Source organism: Lissotriton vulgaris, chromosome 11, assembly GCF_964263255.1.
Source record: "Lissotriton vulgaris chromosome 11, aLisVul1.2, whole genome shotgun sequence".
NCBI classification, from domain to species: Eukaryota; Metazoa; Chordata; class Amphibia; order Caudata; family Salamandridae; genus Lissotriton; species Lissotriton vulgaris.
Window position 1 is genome coordinate 861,742,588 of NC_141699.1, and position 20,341 is coordinate 861,762,928.

Below are 20,341 nucleotides of genomic sequence, written 5' to 3' on the forward strand. Positions count from 1 at the left end.
GCAGCAGTTTTAAAATGTCCTTGTATATTCAGCAGTTTTCGGGCAACAATAAAAGAATCAGTTAACTTCGGTGATTGGTTAAGATGGGAGTTATTTTTAATGGAAGTTTTCACTTATCTAAGGTAGCACAGAGGATTAATATGCCTGCGGCAAAGAACGCGTACCATACATATCAAGGAACAATATTTTATGTGGATAGCTCATTGGGTTACTGCCTTTGTGTGAGAGATTCTGCTGTTACTGTGCAGTTCATAATCTAGCACAGTGAGATATGAACTGCTATCTAAAAGCTGCATGCAAGCTGCATGGTACAGGTTAGAAAGCTATGTTTTTTCCCTAGTCTTTCAATCCTGATGTTGCTAAGAAAGGGTTATTTGGGTAGAAATACATTTGTATTAATAAAGTCAACCCTAACCACTGCGGTGTGTTCTGAATCCTGAGTTTGTGCTTCTCCAGACCAAGAACACTTAAACAGTGCCTACTAGTGTGGATGACAAGTGAATCCTATACCTTGTAGTCTACTTTGCTTTATATAACATTTTCTATAAACTGATTTATACATGTATGATTCATTGTCTCTGTATGTGTTTGTTTTTTTTTTTTTTTTAAATATATTTTTATTGCAGGAATCAGTAAATCGTTACATAATCGACCAGCATTATAAAATAGGCAAAATCAATGAAGCACAACCCTCCGTCCCCCCGCCGTAATTCTCATACACAGCCATTCAGCCCACAACCCTGGGGTCGGGCGGCGAAAGTCAATGGGGGCTCAGCAGGATGTCAAAGCTGGTCCGGATGATCCACTGTCTGTCATCTGCTTTTCCAAACAAGCCTATAAACCCAGAAAGAAAAGCCCACCCCAAAAAGCTAAAAACCAAAAGTAACCCCTACCCAACCCCGCCATCAGCGCACGGTAACTACCGCAACAGGATCTGCTAAAGGGCCCATGGGGAAAACAACAGAGCTGAAAAGTTCAATCATCTAACGGGACATGGGGCGAGCTGCATTCTCACTGTCAGAGTCGCTGGGGGCGCAATAATCCCTAAGGGCCTGCACTAACGTTTCCCACTCCAGCGCTGCCTCCTGCGCCTTCTCATTACGCTGCCTCCAAGCTAGCTGGTATCTCAGTGTGCTCTCCCCCGCCGCCCACTTCAAAAGTTCGCTGTGCCACCGGCCTCCCGTCGGACCAGCTCGTGCCTTCCAGTTCCTGGTCACCTCCCGCTTAGCAAGGAGCAGCCCCAAATCGATGAACTTGCTGGATATTTTGTTCTTGGGGGTATGAGGGAACCAGTGTAGGAGTCCCACCGCCGCGTCAATCGATAAGGATCTCCCCGTCACCTCCTCCAGGGTCTTCCCCACTTCTACCCAATAGGATGATAATCCCGGGCAGGCCCACAACATGTGGAGAAGGTCCGCTTCCTGGGCCGGGCACCTGGGGCAGTCCGCTGAATTCGTAGCAAAATATCGCCTGATTTTCACCGGGGTCAGATAAGCTCTATGGAGCACGTAGTAGTGGACCAATTGAAAGCGGGCGTGGCGTGTGCCCTTCCAGGCTCGCCGCACCAGCTGGGACCAGGTCGTCTCCGGGATCTCTTTGCCAATGTCCACCTCCCAACGGGTTCTCAGAGTAGTGAGGGGAGCCAGCCCCTCATTGATCAGTCTGCCATAAAGGCAGGTGACCGCCTTCACCGTGCCCGCAGACATCATCACGTATTGGCACACCGGAGATAAAGGGGGTTCCTCCTGCCCATGTTTCCAGTGCGCCTGAATCGCTCGGATAAGGGCCGAGTGCAACAGAAAGTCGCCGCGAGGAATCTCGAAGCGATCGATGAGCTCCTGAAAGGGCAAAAGCGCACCGTCCTCGTATAGGTCACCTATCAGCTGTAAGCCTGCGTCCTCCCAGTTCACCAACCGCGACCAATCGCCGCCATGGGGCAGAGCCGTCAGCATCCCCAAAGGTATTTCGGGCGCATACGGTATTCTCAGGTGGCCCCGGGCGTGAGCTCGGTTCCAACACAGGCGAACGGTCCGCTCCTCAAGCGACAAATCCTGTAAGGCCAAACGTTGTCGCAGCGCTATGAAGGAGAGAACATGCCTGGCTATACCCGTACCCCTTCTGTCTTCTGGGCCCCGGAATTCCCGGGCGATCTCCTGGGTGAAGGTCTGGAGCTGCGCCACCAAATAATACTTCTCAAAGTCCGGCACTGCAAGCCCACCCTCATCCTTCGGCCTCATCAGGGTCTTGAGGGCCACCCGCCGGCGGCCCGAGCCCCAGAGGAATCCGACTATCATAGACCGTAATAGTCGAAACGTGGCCGGTGGGACCCATATTGGCAGCGTCCGGAAATAATATAACAACCGGGGAAGCGCCACCATTTTGAGCAAAGCGATCCGCCCTGCCACCGAAAGCGGTAGCGTGGCCCAGAAGTCCATGCTGCCTCGAAGTGCTCGAGTGCCGCGGGCAATGTTCCCATCCAGGAGGTCAGATGGTTCATGATAGACGTACACCCCCAGATATTTAAAGCAGTCAGGTTCCCATCTAATCTCCCTGCTGAGAGCAGGGCTAGGGGTGCCCCTGCGAACCGGGAAAAGACAGGTCTTAGTCCAGTTCACCCGGAGGCCCGAGACCTCCCCAAACTCCGTGAGCGCCGTCGCAGCTCCATGTAAGGCAGCGAACGGATCCTCGAGGAAGAGCAGCAGGTCGTCTGCATATAGTGAAATGTGGTGCGGGCCCGAAGGAGTCCACAGGCCCGTATAATGGGCTCCCGACCGGAGGTGCAGTGCGAGCGGCTCCACCACCAGCGCGAAGAGAAGCGGGGATAACGAACATCCCTGCCTCGTGCCCCTCTCCACCGGATATTGTGAGGAGATGAGCGGTCCCGCCCGGACCCTGGCCGATGCAGAGGCATACAGAACCTTGGTCCACCTGATGAAGCCCTCACCAAGACCGAACCTCCGTAACACAGTACCAAGGTAGTCCCATTCCAGGCTGTCAAAAGCCTTCTCTAAGTCTACCGATAAGACAACCGGGCACGGGGCGTCCACAAGCGGTTCTCCCAGCAAGCGGAACAACCTGCGAATGTTCATGGTCGTGTTACGCCTGGGGATGAATCCAGCTTGGTCCTCATGTACCAGGGAGCTCATGTGCCCCAGTAGCCTCGAGGCCAAGATGCTGCTCAGTATTTTATAGTCAACCGTCAGCATTGATAAGGGACGGTAAGACCCCGGATCGGATGAGTCCCTTCCAGGCTTGAGGAGGGGAACCACCAAGGCCTCGCACATCGAGCCCGGGAGTCGCCCAAGCCTCTTCGCCTCTCTGTAGACTATCAATAACCTAGGGGCTAGGAGATCAGCATAGGCTGCATAGAACTCCACCGGAAGGCCGTCCAGGCCCGGGGTCTTATTCCTCGCCATCTTTTTAACCCTTTCGCTGCTGATGACGAGCTCAGCTCGTCATCACCCACGGGTGTCGTGTGCTGATGACGAGCTGAGCTCGTCATATCTGCACCAGAATCGCAATTTGCAGCACAGCGCAAAAATCCCCGCAGCAGCCATGTGGTTAATGGCGCTACGGATCTCTCCCAATTCTATGTCGGACCCCAGAGCTTTCGCCACGTCCTGCTCCACTGTTCGGAGCTCCAGAGGCTGCAGATAATTATTAAGCAAATCAGGGTCTCGGGTAGAGCGACTGCGGTATAAACTTTCGTAGTATTGCCGGTAGCAACTCAGAATCTCAGGCTGAGTGCACACCACAGTCCCGTCTGCCTTGCGCATGGACGTCGTCAGTGAGGACTGGCGCGTAGGGTTGGCTAGCCATGCCAGCAGCGCGCTCGATCTATCCCCCTCTGCGATGGACCGAACCGTATAGGCCTTGTAGTCAAAAAAGCGGAGCCGTTCGACCTCCGCCGCTACCGCCTCCTTCGCCTCCGCTGCGCGTATCTGTAATTCAGGGCGCCCGGGGCGGCGGAGTTCCAGCTCGCGGAGCTTCCGGTCCGCTGCATCTAGGTCGGCGAGGATGATTCGCCTCATGCCGACCTTTTTAGAAATACAGTATCCCCTCACCACCACCTTAAAAGCGTCCCACTCTAGCGCTCTCGAGCTCGCGGTGCCACCGTTGGACGCAAAGTACTCCGAGATCTTATCGCCTAGGTCCGCTCTGAAAACATTGTCCTCAAGGATCTCGGGCCGTAACCTCCAGGTGGGCACCGCAGGCACCCCGGGGAACCAACGAAGGTCCAGCAGGAGGGGGTTATGATCTGATATGGTCCTGGTCAAATATTCAGACCGGACCGCTGCCGAAACTAGTTCTGGCGAGCCAAGGAACCCGTCCAGTCTGACGTGCAACTCATGGAGGCTCGAGAAGTAGGAGTAGTCCCTAGTTGTGGGGTGCTGCGCCCTCCAGATATCCATTAAACCCCAGTGAGTCTGCCAGTCCCTACGACCCTTAGCCACACGGCGAACCGGAGAATCAGGTAGGGGTGGATGCGATCGGTCAGTGTCCACATCCACTACCGAATTGAAATCTCCACCGAGCAGGAGGGGCCCGGAGAAGAAGTGGGCCAACCAGCCCGATAACCTGGAGAGGAAGGCAGTCTGGTCTACATTAGGAGAGTACACACAGCAAACGTTTAGGTCTCTCCCTCCCAAGGTGCCCGAAATGGCCACATATCGCCCCTCTGGATCTATCATTGTTTTCGTGACCTGGAAGGGAACCCCAGCTCTGACCCAAATCAGCGCCCCTCTGGCATACGCGGAGTACGAAGTGCAAAAGACCTGCCCCCTCCATCTACGCTGTAGCGCCGCCCCTTCCGCCTTGTTCAGATGTGTTTCCTGCAGCAGCGCCATTTGTACCCCTCTACGCACTAAATAAGCGTGGACTTTGTGCCGCCTAGACATGGTATGAAGCCCCCGCACGTTCCAAGTAACACATTTCAGATTAGCAACATTAGCCATTGTCCCAGATCGTTCTCGCAAAGCCTCCCCATCTGGGTCCCAACAAAGAAAGGACATCAATCATCCCAGCACTGATGGCGGCCATTTTCCCCAACCAAGACTTAACAACCCAAATATGAACCAAACCCCCATCCGCCCCCCCCAGAACAGGACCCAAATAGCACCATCTAGTTCCCATCCAAACCTTACCCTCCAAAAACCCACTATCCCCTACTAATCCTGCGGTCGCCACCGTAGGAAGGCCTTAAGGGCCAGGTGCGGGCCGGGCGGAGGCAGTGGGCCCTCGACGCTCAGGCCACCAGGACTAAGATAAGCCCAAAACAGTGCCAACCATGCTCGGGGCAAAAACAAGGCACCCCCCCCCTTTCCCCCGGGAGTCAGCATCAAGTGTCGGCACCCACCACCCCCGTGCCGGGCCCCCTCCCAAAAGGAAGTAGCTCACCCCGTTACCCCTGTCCATCTAGAAGGTCCTTCACCGATTTCGGTGTGATCACCGGCGTATGGACGCTATCAGTCACCGATTCCTCGGAGTCCGTTGGCACCCCCTCGTCACCAGGGTCCGCTTCCTCCTCAATGGCCTCGTCCCGTGATCCAGATAGCGTAGACAACACTTCCAGCACTCCCTTCCGCTCCGTCGATATCTCCGCAGTCGAGGGTCCGCCTGAGCGGCCACGACGACTCCGAATTCTTTTAGACCGCCGTCTCTGCTCCGGCTCCGCCGCCTGCTGTGATGAGGAGCCGAAGCCATCTTTCCCTGCTCTGTAGAGTTCGAGCCAGTTGCAGACGTCCTCCGGGGTATCAAAGAATTGAGTCTTGTCATCGACAATTATGCGGAGCCTCGCAGGAAATAGGAGCGAGTACTGGATGCCCTCGCTCCTGAGCTCGCGCTTGACCGCCAGGAAGGAAAACCGTCTACGTTGAGTTTCATAGGTGTAATCCGGGAAGATGTTCACCTGGCTGTTCGCCACTTTGAATGGACCATTATGTCTGGCGGCGTTGAGGATGAGGTCCCTGTCCCGAAAGTGCAACAACCGTGCCACCACCGGTCGCGGGGTCCGACCCTGTTGTGGTGGCCTCGCTGGGACTCTATGGGCGCGCTCCAGGGTGTAGAAGGAGGATAGACCCTCCGGGGCCACCGTGTCTCGGAGCCAGGCCTCCAAGTATGCCACCATGTCGCCATCCTCAACTTTTTCCGGCAGGCCCACCACCCGAATGTTGTTCCTCCTGTTACGGCCTTCCGCATCCTCCGCTCTCTGCTCCAGGGCCGTAATCCGGGACAGGGCATCCTTCATAGCCGCAGCCAGGGTTCGCTGCGCCGGCTCCAAAGTTCTCACCGAGCTCTCCACTTCCTTGACCCTGTCCGAGAGTTTGCCGTGATCCGCTCTAAGGAGGCCTAGGCTTGTCGCTACCTGGGCAATGTCCTGCTGGAGGGCTGAGCGCGTGGTCGCAATCGCCTCCAAGACGCGGTCAAATTGCTGCTGCATTGATGCACCACCAGAACTCTCCGGGTCCCCACGTTCCTCTTTGTCCTGGGACTCCGAGTCCGAGGCGGCAGGGATAGCCCCCTTGGCTCCTCTAGGTTTCCCCATGTCGCCGGGAGCACACCGTGCGGGTCCAGGAGTAGTCTTCTCCGAGTGCCAGCGCCGGCTGTGACTCTCCCGGTTGCTGGGCCTTAGGTCGAGTGCCGGAAATCCCCGTCTCCAGGGCCTGTTGGACCTCCTCAGCTTCGGCTCGTGCCACCACCACGTCGTCTGAGGGCACCGGGGAGGAGGCGGAGACAATCGTCGCCAGGTCGGGCAGGCCCGTGCGGCCGATAGAGTCCCGGAGTAAGAGTCACCGACTTCTCCGGATGATCTGCGGCGCCAAAGGGTTGCGCCTCCCATGGAAGTGGGTCGGCCAGGAAAAAGTAGCCAAGTGCGGTGTAGGGAGTGGGGCCACCGTCGGGACCTCCAGGTGCCCGCGTGCGGGATCCACTATAGCGGGGGCATGTGCCCGTCCAAGTGCGATCCTCGTTGAAAGAATCCGATCCGACCGATGTCCAGTTCCTCACATCTCCGTGAGACGACAGAGCAGGGGGTGCGCCGCTGCTAGTGGTGTTCCATCAGTCTAGTGGATCCGGCCGAGGGGACAATGAAGTCCGGGCGCCATATTGGGTCGCACTCCGCAGTTCCACAAACTCCGATTTTCCGCCGGGTCACCGCTCGTTCGGACTCCGCCAGGGGCCCCGGCAGGTCTCCGTCGGGCCGATCAGCAGAATGCTGGGGTCTGGGTGCCCCGCAGCCTCCGATTTACAGGATAATCACGGGCTCAGTCCCGGAGCCGAGCTCTCAGGCGACCATCGCCATCGGCGCCCAAGCCACGCCCCCCTCTCTGTATGTGTTTGATCTATTTTGGAAATGTGTAAAGTTTTTCTTTAAGAACAGTGATTAATGGAGTCATATTTAAACGTGGACTGTAACATCTGCATTTGTAAAGCAAGCATTAGATAAGATGTTTGTTGCTGGTAAGGTACGCTAATGTGGAACATGCATATTATTGATCAACACAATTACTGTACCAGGGATGTGCATGTTTTCTGTAGAAGAAATTCAGGAAAGCAAACCTAGAAAGGTTCAATGGCTCCACCGGTTTAGAAGTATGTATACCATGTCATGGAAAGGAAGGTTGCTGGGAGATCTTGACCGGCATTAAATAGCAATGTTATCTACGTTTTAAGACATGAGATTTATTTACATGGTACTTTTAGTTTCTAAAACAAATAATAAAGCAAACTCCTTTTGAATATTACAGGCCCATCAACCTTCCCATTTTGTAGGTTAACCCCTTCGATGCTCATGACGAACTCAGCTCGTCATGAGGCACGGTTGAGCTGTGCTCATGACGAGCTGAGCTCGTCATGAACAATGGTAAATCAGGGAATGCAGCACAGGAGGAAAATATCTCAAGCACCCAAGGTGTTAATCGATATTGTTAATGGCTGGGTTCAACTTGGCTAGCATATTTTCCAATGTTGTACACTATTGGATAGGTTCTTATGTAGTAAGGCTTATAGGTCCATTGTTGATACTTGCTAAATTAGCATGAGCTTCGCTGCAATGAACCTGCTTTTCAGCACGACACTGCAAGCAACTATTTCGCAATACTTATTTGTGACCCGTTTACACATGAGAACTGTCTGCTAAGCAGGTTCTTCGCTGTGCTCTGAGGTTTAGTCTGCACATGATGTTCAAGGTTAAACAACAATGTCCCTTGTTATTCGTTTCGGATCAGTCCCTCACACCTAGACATAACAGGCTTCACACAGCTGCACCTCTGGAAATCGTCTACTTTAATATTGCAAACACAAGTTGTTTTCACACACACGGAGAGACAACTTTCCAGAGAGAAGACCTATGTTTGTCCTGCGATGTGAACATTGCATCTAGGCCATGAGGTATGGGGGTCTGCTGACAAATCCCAGAGATCTTCTGTTTTTATAATAAACTATCTCTTGTCACGGGGAGGGGGGATTAGGTCGTTCCGACCTTTTCCATTGTTTTCTATAACATGACATCCCCGTTTGTATTCTATGGAATTGTAACAATGCTGACTATATTGTGTTTATGCATTCTGCTGCTAGTATTGGCTTGTGTACTGCATCATAGAGCGAGTTAGTTGAAATAAATATTTTAAACTATACTGCGTCTCTGATTACTCGCATTGTGGACAAGTATGAGAGGATAAGCGAAAGCGTGTCTAGCTCCCGCGATTCCCAAGATAGAGTTACGTGTTCTGGGTTGTCTTATCATTGGTAGGTTCGTTGTAGGCGGAGAATGAATGAGACACTATAGCTAGTAGGTAAGGGATTTTGGGTATGGCTGTGGTAGGTTGGTGCACCACCTTTTCACTGAGGTCCTGTTTTCCTGTGCATAGTTCTGGTTATGTGCAGAATCCCTGAAACACTTAACCCCTTCGCTGCTGATGACGAGCTCAGCTCGTCATCAGCCACGGGTGGCGTGTGCTGATGACGAGCTGAGCTCGTCATGTAACGCGGTAAAACGAAAAAAGCCGCACAGCGCAAAAATCGCCGCAGCAGCGATGCGGTTAATCAATGCTAAATTATCTTAATTGTACATCTGAAGATACTACCTGAAACAATGTATGGAACTGCATTTTCAATAGGTTTTGAAGTATGTTTGTTTATAGGGTACATCTTTTGTATCTGTAATAATTTTCCAGCCTCTATGTGTGTGATGTAAGTAACCAAAAGTTAGATGCATCACTTCCTGCGATAGCACCAAGCCCAAGGTCATACTATGTCGCTTCCTTTGATTTGATGGGGTCCAAAGGTCATGTGATGCTACTTACAGTGATGTCATCAGGTCAAATGCCTTGTGATGTCACTTCCTGTGACATAATTGGAGTGGGTGAAAGGGCAAGTGAAGTCACTGGATCAATGTTGGTGTGATGTCACTTCTTTTGACATCAGGCGGGGGTGCCAATGCATGTGACGTCACCTCTGCAACCCCTGACATTTTGATGAATCGACATCCATACCATAAACATTTGAATGTGGTATGCTCAAATTCACAGGGCATTCCAGTCCTGCAATGAGCTCTGTGAGTAAATCTAATCACACGAAAACCTTCATGTGAGCAAATCAATTTCTGAGTAAAAACGAAGCTTTGCCTTAAATATCAACACCTATGTGAAGGCATACATAGCTGTGCATGTTTAGTGGTTACATATCTTTTCACTTGAAAACACGTTTAAAAAATGCGTCCGAAATCCCACACAAGCATCCCACACTCACACCTTTTTTGAATCCCAGAAAGAATCTGATGGGTGAAAATCAGGTTCCCACACCCTGATGAAAGAGGTGGGCACAGGGAGTAAATGTGTTCATCCTAGCTTAGCATTTAGGTTAACACCTTCCCTGCCCCCTCAGTCTCCTATAGAGCGTTTCCTGACACATTTTACACTTCTTACTGGTGTGAGAATCCAGAAGGCAGATGACATAGATATCAAGCTCATCGTAACAAGACTTCTATCCAATACAAGCGGAATGTCTCTGAAAGAAAGCAGGCTTGGTCATGAATAGCGTAAGTGGAGAGACACACTTCAACTAACCAGAGATTAAAAAAAGCTTCCACCCTGAAGCAGCTTAGAAGGTTAAGTCAATGTTGAGTCAATTACAAAAAAAGACTTTTAGTTAAATCATTTTCAAAACTGAACATTGATATTTAAAACATGCTCATTAAATAGGAGAACGCCAACGTGATGGAGACCCACAATGAAACACCATTAACTGCATATGCACAAATCCAAGTTTGCATGAGTCCCACAAAACAGTAGCCCCCTACTGTCCTCGCTGCTTCTTTGTTTGTATGGACCAGACAACTAGGCAACAATCTGAACAAGTGTGTCCTTCATCCTGCAAGCAAAACGACTCAACAGGACTACTTGGCCTTAGAAGGGGCCACTCTTGATTGTCACAGAAAGTAGATAGGAGAACCCAGGCACTCACACTACATATCTAGTCAACAAAGCTGTAAAACATAAAGAACAATCCAATGACCTGTCCCTTCTACAACTGTTCTCCTCCCCACCACATACCCTTGTGATACTTTTCTCGATTTTGGTTTCTCTTTTCTTTTTACTTATGCTAACCTATTTACTCAACAGTGGACCAACCATATTTATTATACCTAAGAGCAATGAACTTCTTATTCCTCATCAACAGATAATTGAAAGTTTAGACTGGTCCAAATTCACATCCTCCATATGCCTCTCAAATGATGAAAAAGACCACCGTGATACAAAATGCCTAACATGAATGAAATGAAATGCCATAAGGAAACTGAGCCTCTGATGACCTTGCAGAAAAGTCAGAGAAATGTTGTTCCTGTGTTGTAACTGTTCAGAAAAAGGGGGAAGTATATATGCAATATCTTGGTTAATTCCTCCCTGTTGACTGCCCATGTACCCGCCCAATGGAAGCAGGCCAAATTACTACCCCTTCTGAAAAAACCCTCATTGGACCCCCTGCTGCCGGCCAATTATCGGCCTATCTCACTCCTGCCAGCATTGGCTAAAGTCTGTGAGAAGATGGCCTTTAGACAACTGGAGACGTTTGTGGAAACATCTGGGGCTCTCCACCCAGCTCAGTCAGGCTTTAGAGTTGCCTACAGCACTGAGACTGCTTTGGTGGAGGTATCGGAGGCGATCAGGGAGTGTCTTGATGGGGGCGGCAGGGCAGCCCTGGTACTACTTGACCTCTCTGCCGCCTTCGATACGGTCCCCCACCAGCGGCTCTTGGCTAGGCTCTCTGCAATTGGTATCTCGGGCTCGGTCTGGGACTGGGTCAAATCCTTTTTGGACCCCTGCACGCAGCAGGTCTGCATGGGCTCCTGTGCCTCATCGGTAAGAATCCTGTCCGCTGGGGTTCCGCAAGGCTCAACGCAGAGTCCACTGTTGTTTAATATTTACAGAAGACCTTTGATTTATCTAGCCGAGGAACTTGGCGCAAAAGTAATGGTATATGCTGATGACCCACAGCTGCTTTTTACCTGGGGGAGCATGGATTTGAACACACTTGTGGCACAGACGTGCATTACCGCTGTTTTTCATTGGATGGCTCAAGCCTCCCTCAAGTGTAATGAGGATAAGTCGGAGGTCCTCCTATTCGGCCAGTTCCCCGCTGATTTCAGACACCGGCTGTGGCCGGCTAACTACCCTAGGCCTCTGTCTGAGGGAGGGCCTGCTAAAAACCTGGGGGTCTGGTTTAGTGAGGGCCTTCGTTTTAGCGATCAGGTAAAGAAATTGTCGGGAGCTTGTTTTGGTACTCTCAAAACACTTAGTAAAATTTTCCCCTTTCTCCCGCGAGTAGCTAAAGAGACCGTTGCCCGTGCTCTGATCTTGTATGCTGGACTACGCTAACGCTTTGTATACTGGTCTGCCTGGTTATCTATTGCATAGGCTCCAGATTATCCAGAACGCGGCAGCCAGGCTTCTTTTCAATGCCTCTAGGAGATCTAGCGCACGACAATTCCTACGGGAACTGCACTGGCTGCTGGTGGCTCATGGGCTGGGTCCCGCGTACCTGAGGAAACGTTTCTCCTTTTATATGCCAAACCATCCCTTGCGCTCAGCTTCCCACCGCCGGATGATTATTCCTCGCTTTCGCAGAGTGAGCTTGGGAGGCCAGTCGCTGGCTGTTAAAGCTGCGGAAGCTTGGAATGCGCTCCCCTCTGCCCTTCAATTTATTCATGAGCTTCAACCCTTTAAAAAGCACCAAAAAACACACCTGTTCAGCAAGTTAAACTAACATGATTCTCACTCTGCCCCAGTTCTCTATCGTGCCAGGACACTCCTGAGTAACAGTGCGCGCTACAAATTCAGTATAACATACCATACCATAACATATCCATGGTCTGTGCAGTATTTGTTTTTCCGGATCCTGCAAATGCATTCACATATTCTAATAGTTATGAATATCTGTGATAATCCCTTGAAGAAGAACTATGCTTTACTGACACCACAATAGGGTATGTAACTGTTACCACGCATCTTTTACCACGAAATACTATTACAACGAATCTATTACAACGAAGGACCCTTTACAACGAAAACCTTTACAACGCATTACACTACAACGCAGATACTATTACAACGCATACCATTACAACGTAAGTATAGGTAAGTTTGTCTTTTTTTAAAAAACATTTATTAGGGGTATTGGGTTTGGGTTTTTGGGTACAGGGGTATTTTTAGGTTTCAGGGCTGTGTTTGGGTTTTGGGGTACAGGGGTATTTTTAGGTTTCAGGGCTGGGTTTGGGTTTTGGGGTACAAAGGTATTTTTAGGTTTTAGGGCTGGGTTTGGGTTTTGGGATACAGGGGTATTTTTAGGTTTCAGGGCTGGGTTTGGGTTTTGGGGTACAGGGTTATTTTTATGTTTCAGGGTTGGGTTTGGGTTTTGGGGTACAGGGATATTTTTAGGTTTCAGGGCTGTGTTTGGGTTTTGGGGTAAAGGGGTATTTTTAGGTTTCAGGGTTGGGTTTGGGTTTTGGGGTACAGGGGTATTTTTAGGTTTCAGGGCTGGGTTTGGGTTTTGGGGTACAAAGGTATTTTTAGGTTTTAGGGCTGGGTTTGGGTTTTGGGATACAGGGGTATTTTTAGGTTTCAGGGCTGGGTTTGGGTTTTGGGGTACAGGGTTATTTTTATGTTTCAGGGTTGGGTTTGGGTTTTGGGGTACAGGGATATTTTTAGGTTTCAGGGCTGGGTTTGGGTTTTGGGGTACAGGGGTATTTTTAGGTTTCAAGGCTGGGTTTGGGTTTTGGGGTACAGGGGTATTTTTAGGTTTCAGGGCTGGGTTTGGGTTTTGGGGTACAGGGGTATTTTTAGGTTTCAGGGCTGGGTTTGGGTTTTGGGGTACAGGGGTATTTTTAGGTTTCAGGGCTGTGTTTGGGTTTTGGGGTACAGGGGTATTTTTAGGTTTCAGGGCTGTGTTTGGGTTTTGGGGTAAAGGGGTATTTTTAGGTTTCAGGGTTGGGTTTGGGTTTTGGGGTACAGGGGTATTTTTAGGTTTCAGGGTTGGGTTTGGGTTTTGGGGTACAGGGGTATTTTAGGTTTCAGGGCTGGGTTTGGGTTTTGGGGTACAGGGGTATTTTTAGGTTTCAGGGCTGAGTTTGGGTTTTGGGGTACAGGGGTATTTTTAGGTTTCAGGGCTGGGTTTGGGTTTTGGGGTACAGGGGTATTTTTAGGATTCAGGGTTGGGATTGGGTTTTGGGGTACAGGGGTATTTTTAGGTTTCAGGGTTGGGTTTGGGTTTTGGGGTATAGGTGTATTTTTAACATATATTTACAAATTCGTAAATTAAATTAAATTAAATTAAATTAAATTAAAATTAAAATAATTAATTAACATATTTAAATAATTTTTAGGTACATTATTTTAAAATATTCTATACTTACCTATACTTACGTTGTAATGGTATGCGTTGTAATAGTATCTGCGTTGTAGTGTAATGCGTTGTAAAGGCATTCGTTGTAATGGGTCCTGCGTTGTAAAAATTGCGTGGTAGTGGTATGCGTGGTAAAAGTATGCGTGCTGACGTCATACATCCCCACAATAGCTGTGTCATGAAACTATCACTCATATTGTCTATGTTTTACTCCTATAAACATCTTCGTTCACACAACCTGTATTTACCACCCACAGGAAAACAGTGGTAATACTTATCTTCAGTAGGCATGCTTCACACTCACAAGCTATACTTCACTTCTGAAAGGCACTCTATTCCTTCAGACAACCTCAATTTATCACAGCTGTGGTGATTTATTTGCTATGGGCAAAGGGTGGTGAACAGCCTTTACGACGCGGCTGTTACACCGCCGTGCTGTTACAACGCGGTCTTTTCAACGCAAGTCGTTACCACGACCTGCGCTGGAGGGCGCTGCAGGACAAGGAATTATTTAATTTACTATCCAACACCTTCCCTACTGTACGTTGGTTGGTGTTGGAATAGTATATTAAAAAATTCCTAAGTCCGCACCCCCTCCAACGCAAGTCGTGGTAACGACTTGCTTTGAAAAAAACGCGTTGTAACGTCATGCGATGTAAATGTACGCGTTGTAAAGCCGTACATCCGCAAAGGGTGTTTGGAAAACAATGTTTCTTTATTTAGTTAGAAATAGGTCTAAACAAAAAAGAATGCACTTGGTTTAATTTCTCCCCCCTTATCGCAGAACCACAACAGGTAGACAAACAAGACAAAGCATGAACATGTATTTCAAGAAGACCATAAAACACCAACATCAATAGGGATCCTCAAAACAGGAGTCCACATAATGGGAGCCCAATGTTTTTATGTGGGTGAAAAGCCCTATAGACATGGCAAACACATGTGTACCTTGGCCTCACTTGCTATGGGATTCCTTTTTGGAACATCCTCTCAACCAAGAGCCTACTATCACACAAGGAAATGCAGGACACTAGCATCTCTGAAGAAAGTCACCCCGAAGACAGACACAGCTCTAGGAAGTCACTATTAGTCTTCCATTAACTGGATAGGGATCTGGATGATGGGTGAGTGCTCTAGCTACATAGTAGCTATGGGATACAAAGGACAATAATAGATGTTGATTGCTACTGTCATACACTTATGACAGGGAAGCTAGAACTGTGGATTGAGACTTAGTATCACTCTCACATATTAGTCTCTGAATAGCAGGAACAGTAAAGCAAGGCCGAGTGTTCTAGATTCTTACATGGGCTAGCTAAGGTAATGGATAAGATACAAGTGTCCATATTGGTTATCTGCTGTAGAACAACAGGGAATGACAAGTAGGGTTACGACATCCAGTCACATAGAGAGGGACACTGTCACCTGCTATTAATAATGGGTGCCTGCTGCTGCAGTAACATAACCTCGCAGGAGAAAAAATTGTGTATAAATGCTGGATTATCATGTACATTTCAATAAGGGTTGCTGAGCATTGTAACAAAATAATCTGCCATGGAACATCAAGGGCTGTGGAGAAAGGCATTCAATGCCTTCACATACAGGTCATTGAAGCAGCATGTCATTTTTTCATCTATGCATCAAGCCCACAATCTTCCTCACCCCCATTGGATCAGATTGGGCTCAAAAGGTAGGCTCTGCTTAAACGCAGCCATCAGGAACCAATCTGATATTTATGCTGCAGACAAAAAGGCTGTGAGAGGGGAAGTTTATGATGGCTGTCCTGGCCTTAAGGTTCATAAGCAGACCTCCTTGCAGAATACTAAAGCAAGTTCAGAAGTCAGGTTCCACGCCATCCTTGTCCCTATGCTTCTTCAAACTGAATTGTATTTTTCTGCAGTTCAAATGGCTGTGCTGGAATGAGTGAAAGTTGTCTTATTATCATTAGAGCTTTACCAAAAAAGACCCAGATCTCCTTGCTGTTTCACAGAGTGGAAAATTTATTTACTATCTGCAAATATGCTTGCTTGTTTCAGAAATAAAGTGGCATACAACAGAAGTCTGGAATACAACACTCTTTCTGGGAAAGACCTGCTTGCAAAAGGAGTGTTCCAGTCAGGATTGCACCGTCCTCTATCCCGGCTACATGTCTAGCAACACTTGGGGATGCACATTTGAGTGTGAAAAGTCACCAGTGTTTGAGGAAGCATTAGTAATGAGGTGCAGCAACTGCAGTGAATCCAACAAGTAAGTCTTAGGAAATGAATAAGCTCTGCTGTTTCCGCTGTACAGAAAAATCAGTCATACTCCCCCCTACCTCCAGCCCAGTTGTGAACAAGACTGGTGTTCGGGAGAGGACTAAAGGATAGTGGGATGAGCAATTTCAAAACACGTTGTTCTGCTGAGGATAGAAAGCTGGAATGCTTAACCTCCAAGACATAGTAGTGGTGTCTTCAACAGAAGACACAATTCAGGGTGACCGTCTCGGTTTTATTCCTTCCCTTCAAAGAGATAAAATTTCAAATTCTTCATCTTCTGAATCAAAGAACCTCTCCAATTGGTTGGCATCAAAAGAATCTGCAAAATAAGAGAAACAAAAGAGTATTCAAGCACAAAGTCTAGTATGCGGATAAGGAAAATGCTACTTACCAGTATGCATGTAGAGCTGCAGAGTTGCACACTGTGCATAGATCGCCACCTAGTGTTGGGCCCAGATGTTTACAGTTTGTTGTTGACCTGAAACGTTCTTTGGAAGTCACAACATAAGTGACTCCTCCTTAGGACCACATTGCGCATGGGCATCGGCTCCATCCCCAGATTGTTTTTCGCCATTAGGGAAATTATGGAGCTTCGCAAGAAAAGGAAGGGTGCCCATGTAATTTGTATCTAATTAAGATAATACTGGAACAGACAAGGGTAGCCGGGGAGACGGGTGGGCGTGTGCAACTCTGCAGCTCTACATGCCAAGAACAGATGCATACTGGTAAGTAGCATTTTCCGTTTGAGGCATATGAGCTGCAGATTGCACACTGTGCATAGATTGTATAGCAGTACCCACTCTTAGCGGCGACCACCCCTATCGGTTGCAGTAGTTTGGAATAATGTTTTGAGAACAGCCTGGCCCACATTAGCTAGTTGTTTTGTTTGCACATCTACACAATAGTGTTTTGTGAATGTGTGCGGTGTAGCCCATGTAGCTGCTCTGCAGATGTCATCTATGGGAATGTTCCCTAAAAATGCCATTGAAGCCCCTATTTTTCTTGTAGAGTGGGCTTTACGAGGAACAGATAACGTACGTTTAGCTTTGTGGTAACAAATCTGTATGCATTTGACAATCCATCTAGATATCCCAGATTTTGAAATGGGATTACCTTTGTGTGGTGGTGAGAAAGACACAAAAAGTTGTTTTGTCTAACGAAAAGGTTGAGTTCTTTCTATGTAGTTTAGCAATTCTCTTTTAACATCTAATGGGTGAAGAGCTCTTTCTGCTACTGACTGTGGTTGCGAGAAGAAAACGGGCAGTTCCACAGATTGATTGAGATGGCATGGAGTAATGACTTTGGGCAGGAATTTTGGATTAGTACGTAGAACTACCCTATTTTGATGCATTTGCGAGAAGGGTTCTTGGATGGTTAGTGCTTGTAGATCACTAACTCTCCGCAGAGAAGTCATAGCTACTAGGAAAGCAACCTTCCATGTTAAAAACTGTAATTCACATCTGTGTAAAGGTTCAAAGGGAGGTCCTATTAACCGTGTGAGAACAACGTTCAAATTCCACACAGGCGAAGGTGGTACTCTGGGAGGGGTTATCCTTTTAAGGTCTTCCATAAAGGCTTTAACCCGTTAAGTGCAGCCGTCGGCCGTTGAACTTTCGGAGCACTACCTGGCTGGTGCTGCGCACGTTCAACGGCTGACGCAACCCTGCCCGTTTTTTAAAACGGCCGCACTGCCGCGAAAAAACGGCCGCGGTTAACGGGTTAATGGCAGGCACTCTGAACAGAGATAGATGTGGTCTGTTTTGCAGAAATGCTGCTATTGCAGCAAGATGTAGTCGAATAGACTTATAGGCTAAATTACATCTTTGGAGATGTAGTATCCTATGATGTGTTGAATAGACACATTTAGGGGATCAATATTGTTGTTGTGACAATATATCACAAATCGTTTCCACTTGGCCGAATAACATGCCCTAGTGGTTGGAAGTCTAGCTTCTTTAATGACATTCATGCAGTCTGGAGGAAAGTTCAGATATCCAAATTCTAGGACTTCAGGAGCCAGATCGCAAGGTTGAGCTGAGCTGGGTCCGGGTGTCTGATCTCTCCACGGTTCTGTGTTAAGAGGTGTGGAGACAGGTGCAGTTTTTGGTGCGGTATAACAGACAGTTGTAGCAGTGTGGTGTACCACGGTTGTCTGGCCCACGTTTGAGCAACTAGGATTTGCGTACTACTAGTGGCATGAGTGGTAGAGGTGGAAAAGCGTACGCAAATCTGTTTGACCAATTCATCCATATCGCATTGCCTTTTGACAGTGGGTGTGGATATCTGGCAGCGAAGCTTGGGCATTTTGCGTTTTCATGGGTGGCAAATAAGTCTATTTGAGGTTGTCCCCACATCTGAAAGAATGGTTGAAGAACTTGCATATGAAGTTCCCACTCATGGGTCTGTTGCGTTTGATGACTTAACAGATCCGCTATAGTATTTTGTACTCCCGGAACATGCTGGGCTCGGAGGAATATGTTTTGAGGTATAGCCCACCTCCATATGTCCTGTGCTAGTTGAGAGAGTTGCAGGGAGTGTGCGCCTCCCTGCTTCTGTATGTAGTACATTGCTGTCATGTTGTCTGTGCGAACTAACACAGCTTTGTTTGCTACTTGCTTCTGGAAAGCTTTTAGTGCTAGGAATATTGCTAGTAACTCCAGATGATTGATGTGGAGTAATTTTTGTTGTGGTGTCCACCTGCCTTGCATGGTGTGTTGCAGCAGGTGGGCTCCCTAGCCGGAGAGCGATGCGTCCGCAGTCAAGATTATCTGAGGAACTGGCTCTAGGAACGGTCGTCCCTTGGAAAGGTTTTTGGTGTTCCACCACTGCAGAGAGCGATGAGTCCGACAGTCTGCCAACACTAGGTCTGTTAAGTGACCTTGAGCCTGGTTCCATTGACGTGATAAGCACTCTTGGAGAGGACGCATCTGAAGTCTTGCATGGGGTACTATGAAAATGCAAGAGGCCATCATCCCTATGAAAGTGGGGCATCGGCATATGTTCATATGCCGACGATACACAGCTGATGGTGACTATGGACGAAAGATCGGAAAGATCGGAAACAACCAAAAAAAAACTACACAGCTGCTTCTCCGAAATGGCAGACTGGATGAACAACCACTACCTTAAACTCAATGCCGGAAAATATGAAATATTACTAATCGTAGGAGCCAAACTATCATGGAATGATACGTGGTGGCCACCGTCACTGGGAACAGCCCCCACCCCGAAACAGTACGCCAGAAACCTTGGCATCATGATGGACGACACACTGTCCATGAAAGACCACGTACGCATACTCTGGGGTAAAGGATTTGCAATTTTGAAACTCCTAGCCAAAATCTTCTCTTGGATCCCACTGGACTGTCGGCGTACAATTACCCATGCCCTACTGGTCAGCCGCCTGGATTATGGCAATGCCCTATTCGAAGGGATGAACGAGCAACTGTTCTCCCGCTTACAGGTCCTTCAAAACCAGGCAGCCAAACTGGTATGCAACAAAGGCAAACGAGATTCGGCATCAGCATGCCTGAAACAACTCCACTGGCTGCCAATGCGCCAGCGAGCCACCTTCAAACTACTTTGTCACGCGCACAAAGCCCTCCACAAAACAGGCCCTACAATCCTGCAAGGGAAAATCAAGTTTTATATTCCAAACAGGAACCTAATATCCAATAACTCAGCCCTAGCAAAACCCAAGCGCATCTACAAAACAAGGACAGGTGGACGAGCCTTTTCACACCTGGCGGCCAAACGATGGAATGAATTACCTATGGATCTTAGACACACTACAAACCTCCTTCAATTCCGGCAAAAACTCAAAACCCACTTTTCCCTAAAAACTAACTCCCCCCGCATAATCTCAGCAGTCCCCTTTTCCTTTTTAGCGCCGTGATATCCCTTGGGATGAGTGTCGCGCTCTATAAATACCAGAAATAATAAAAAATAAAGGTGCATGAACACTCGTGCTGGAAGGGAGTGTTGTAGCTGAAACTTTGTTAGAAGAGTTTGCATGCTAGCTATCCTTGCTGGAGTGGGATAAGCTAGCGCTGTTGAGGTGTTTATTGTGGCACCGAGGTACTGTTGTACTTTGGATGGCTGTAGATGAGACTTGGTGTGGTTTATTGTGAACCCCAAGTTGTGGAGCAGTTGGATGGTGGTATGAGTGTGTTCCACGCATTGATGGC

The 20,341-nt window shown here is 48.5% G+C and overlaps 1 protein-coding gene across 3 annotated transcripts in view; it reads right to left on the reverse strand.

Moving 5' to 3' along the window:
* Nucleotides 1–15,878: 15,878 nt before the first annotated feature.
* The window catches only part of ATG4B (autophagy related 4B cysteine peptidase), a 552,878-nt gene continuing 548,415 nt past the window's right edge, over nt 15,879–20,341 (reverse strand). For all 3 annotated transcript variants that reach the window (XM_086944003.1, XM_086944004.1, XM_086944005.1), the window contains one exon: nt 15,879–16,473. In XM_086944003.1, coding sequence (XP_086800129.1) covers nt 16,400–16,473 — 74 coding nt within the window. In that variant the 3' untranslated portion in view covers nt 15,879–16,399. The remainder of the gene's footprint in view (nt 16,474–20,341) is intronic.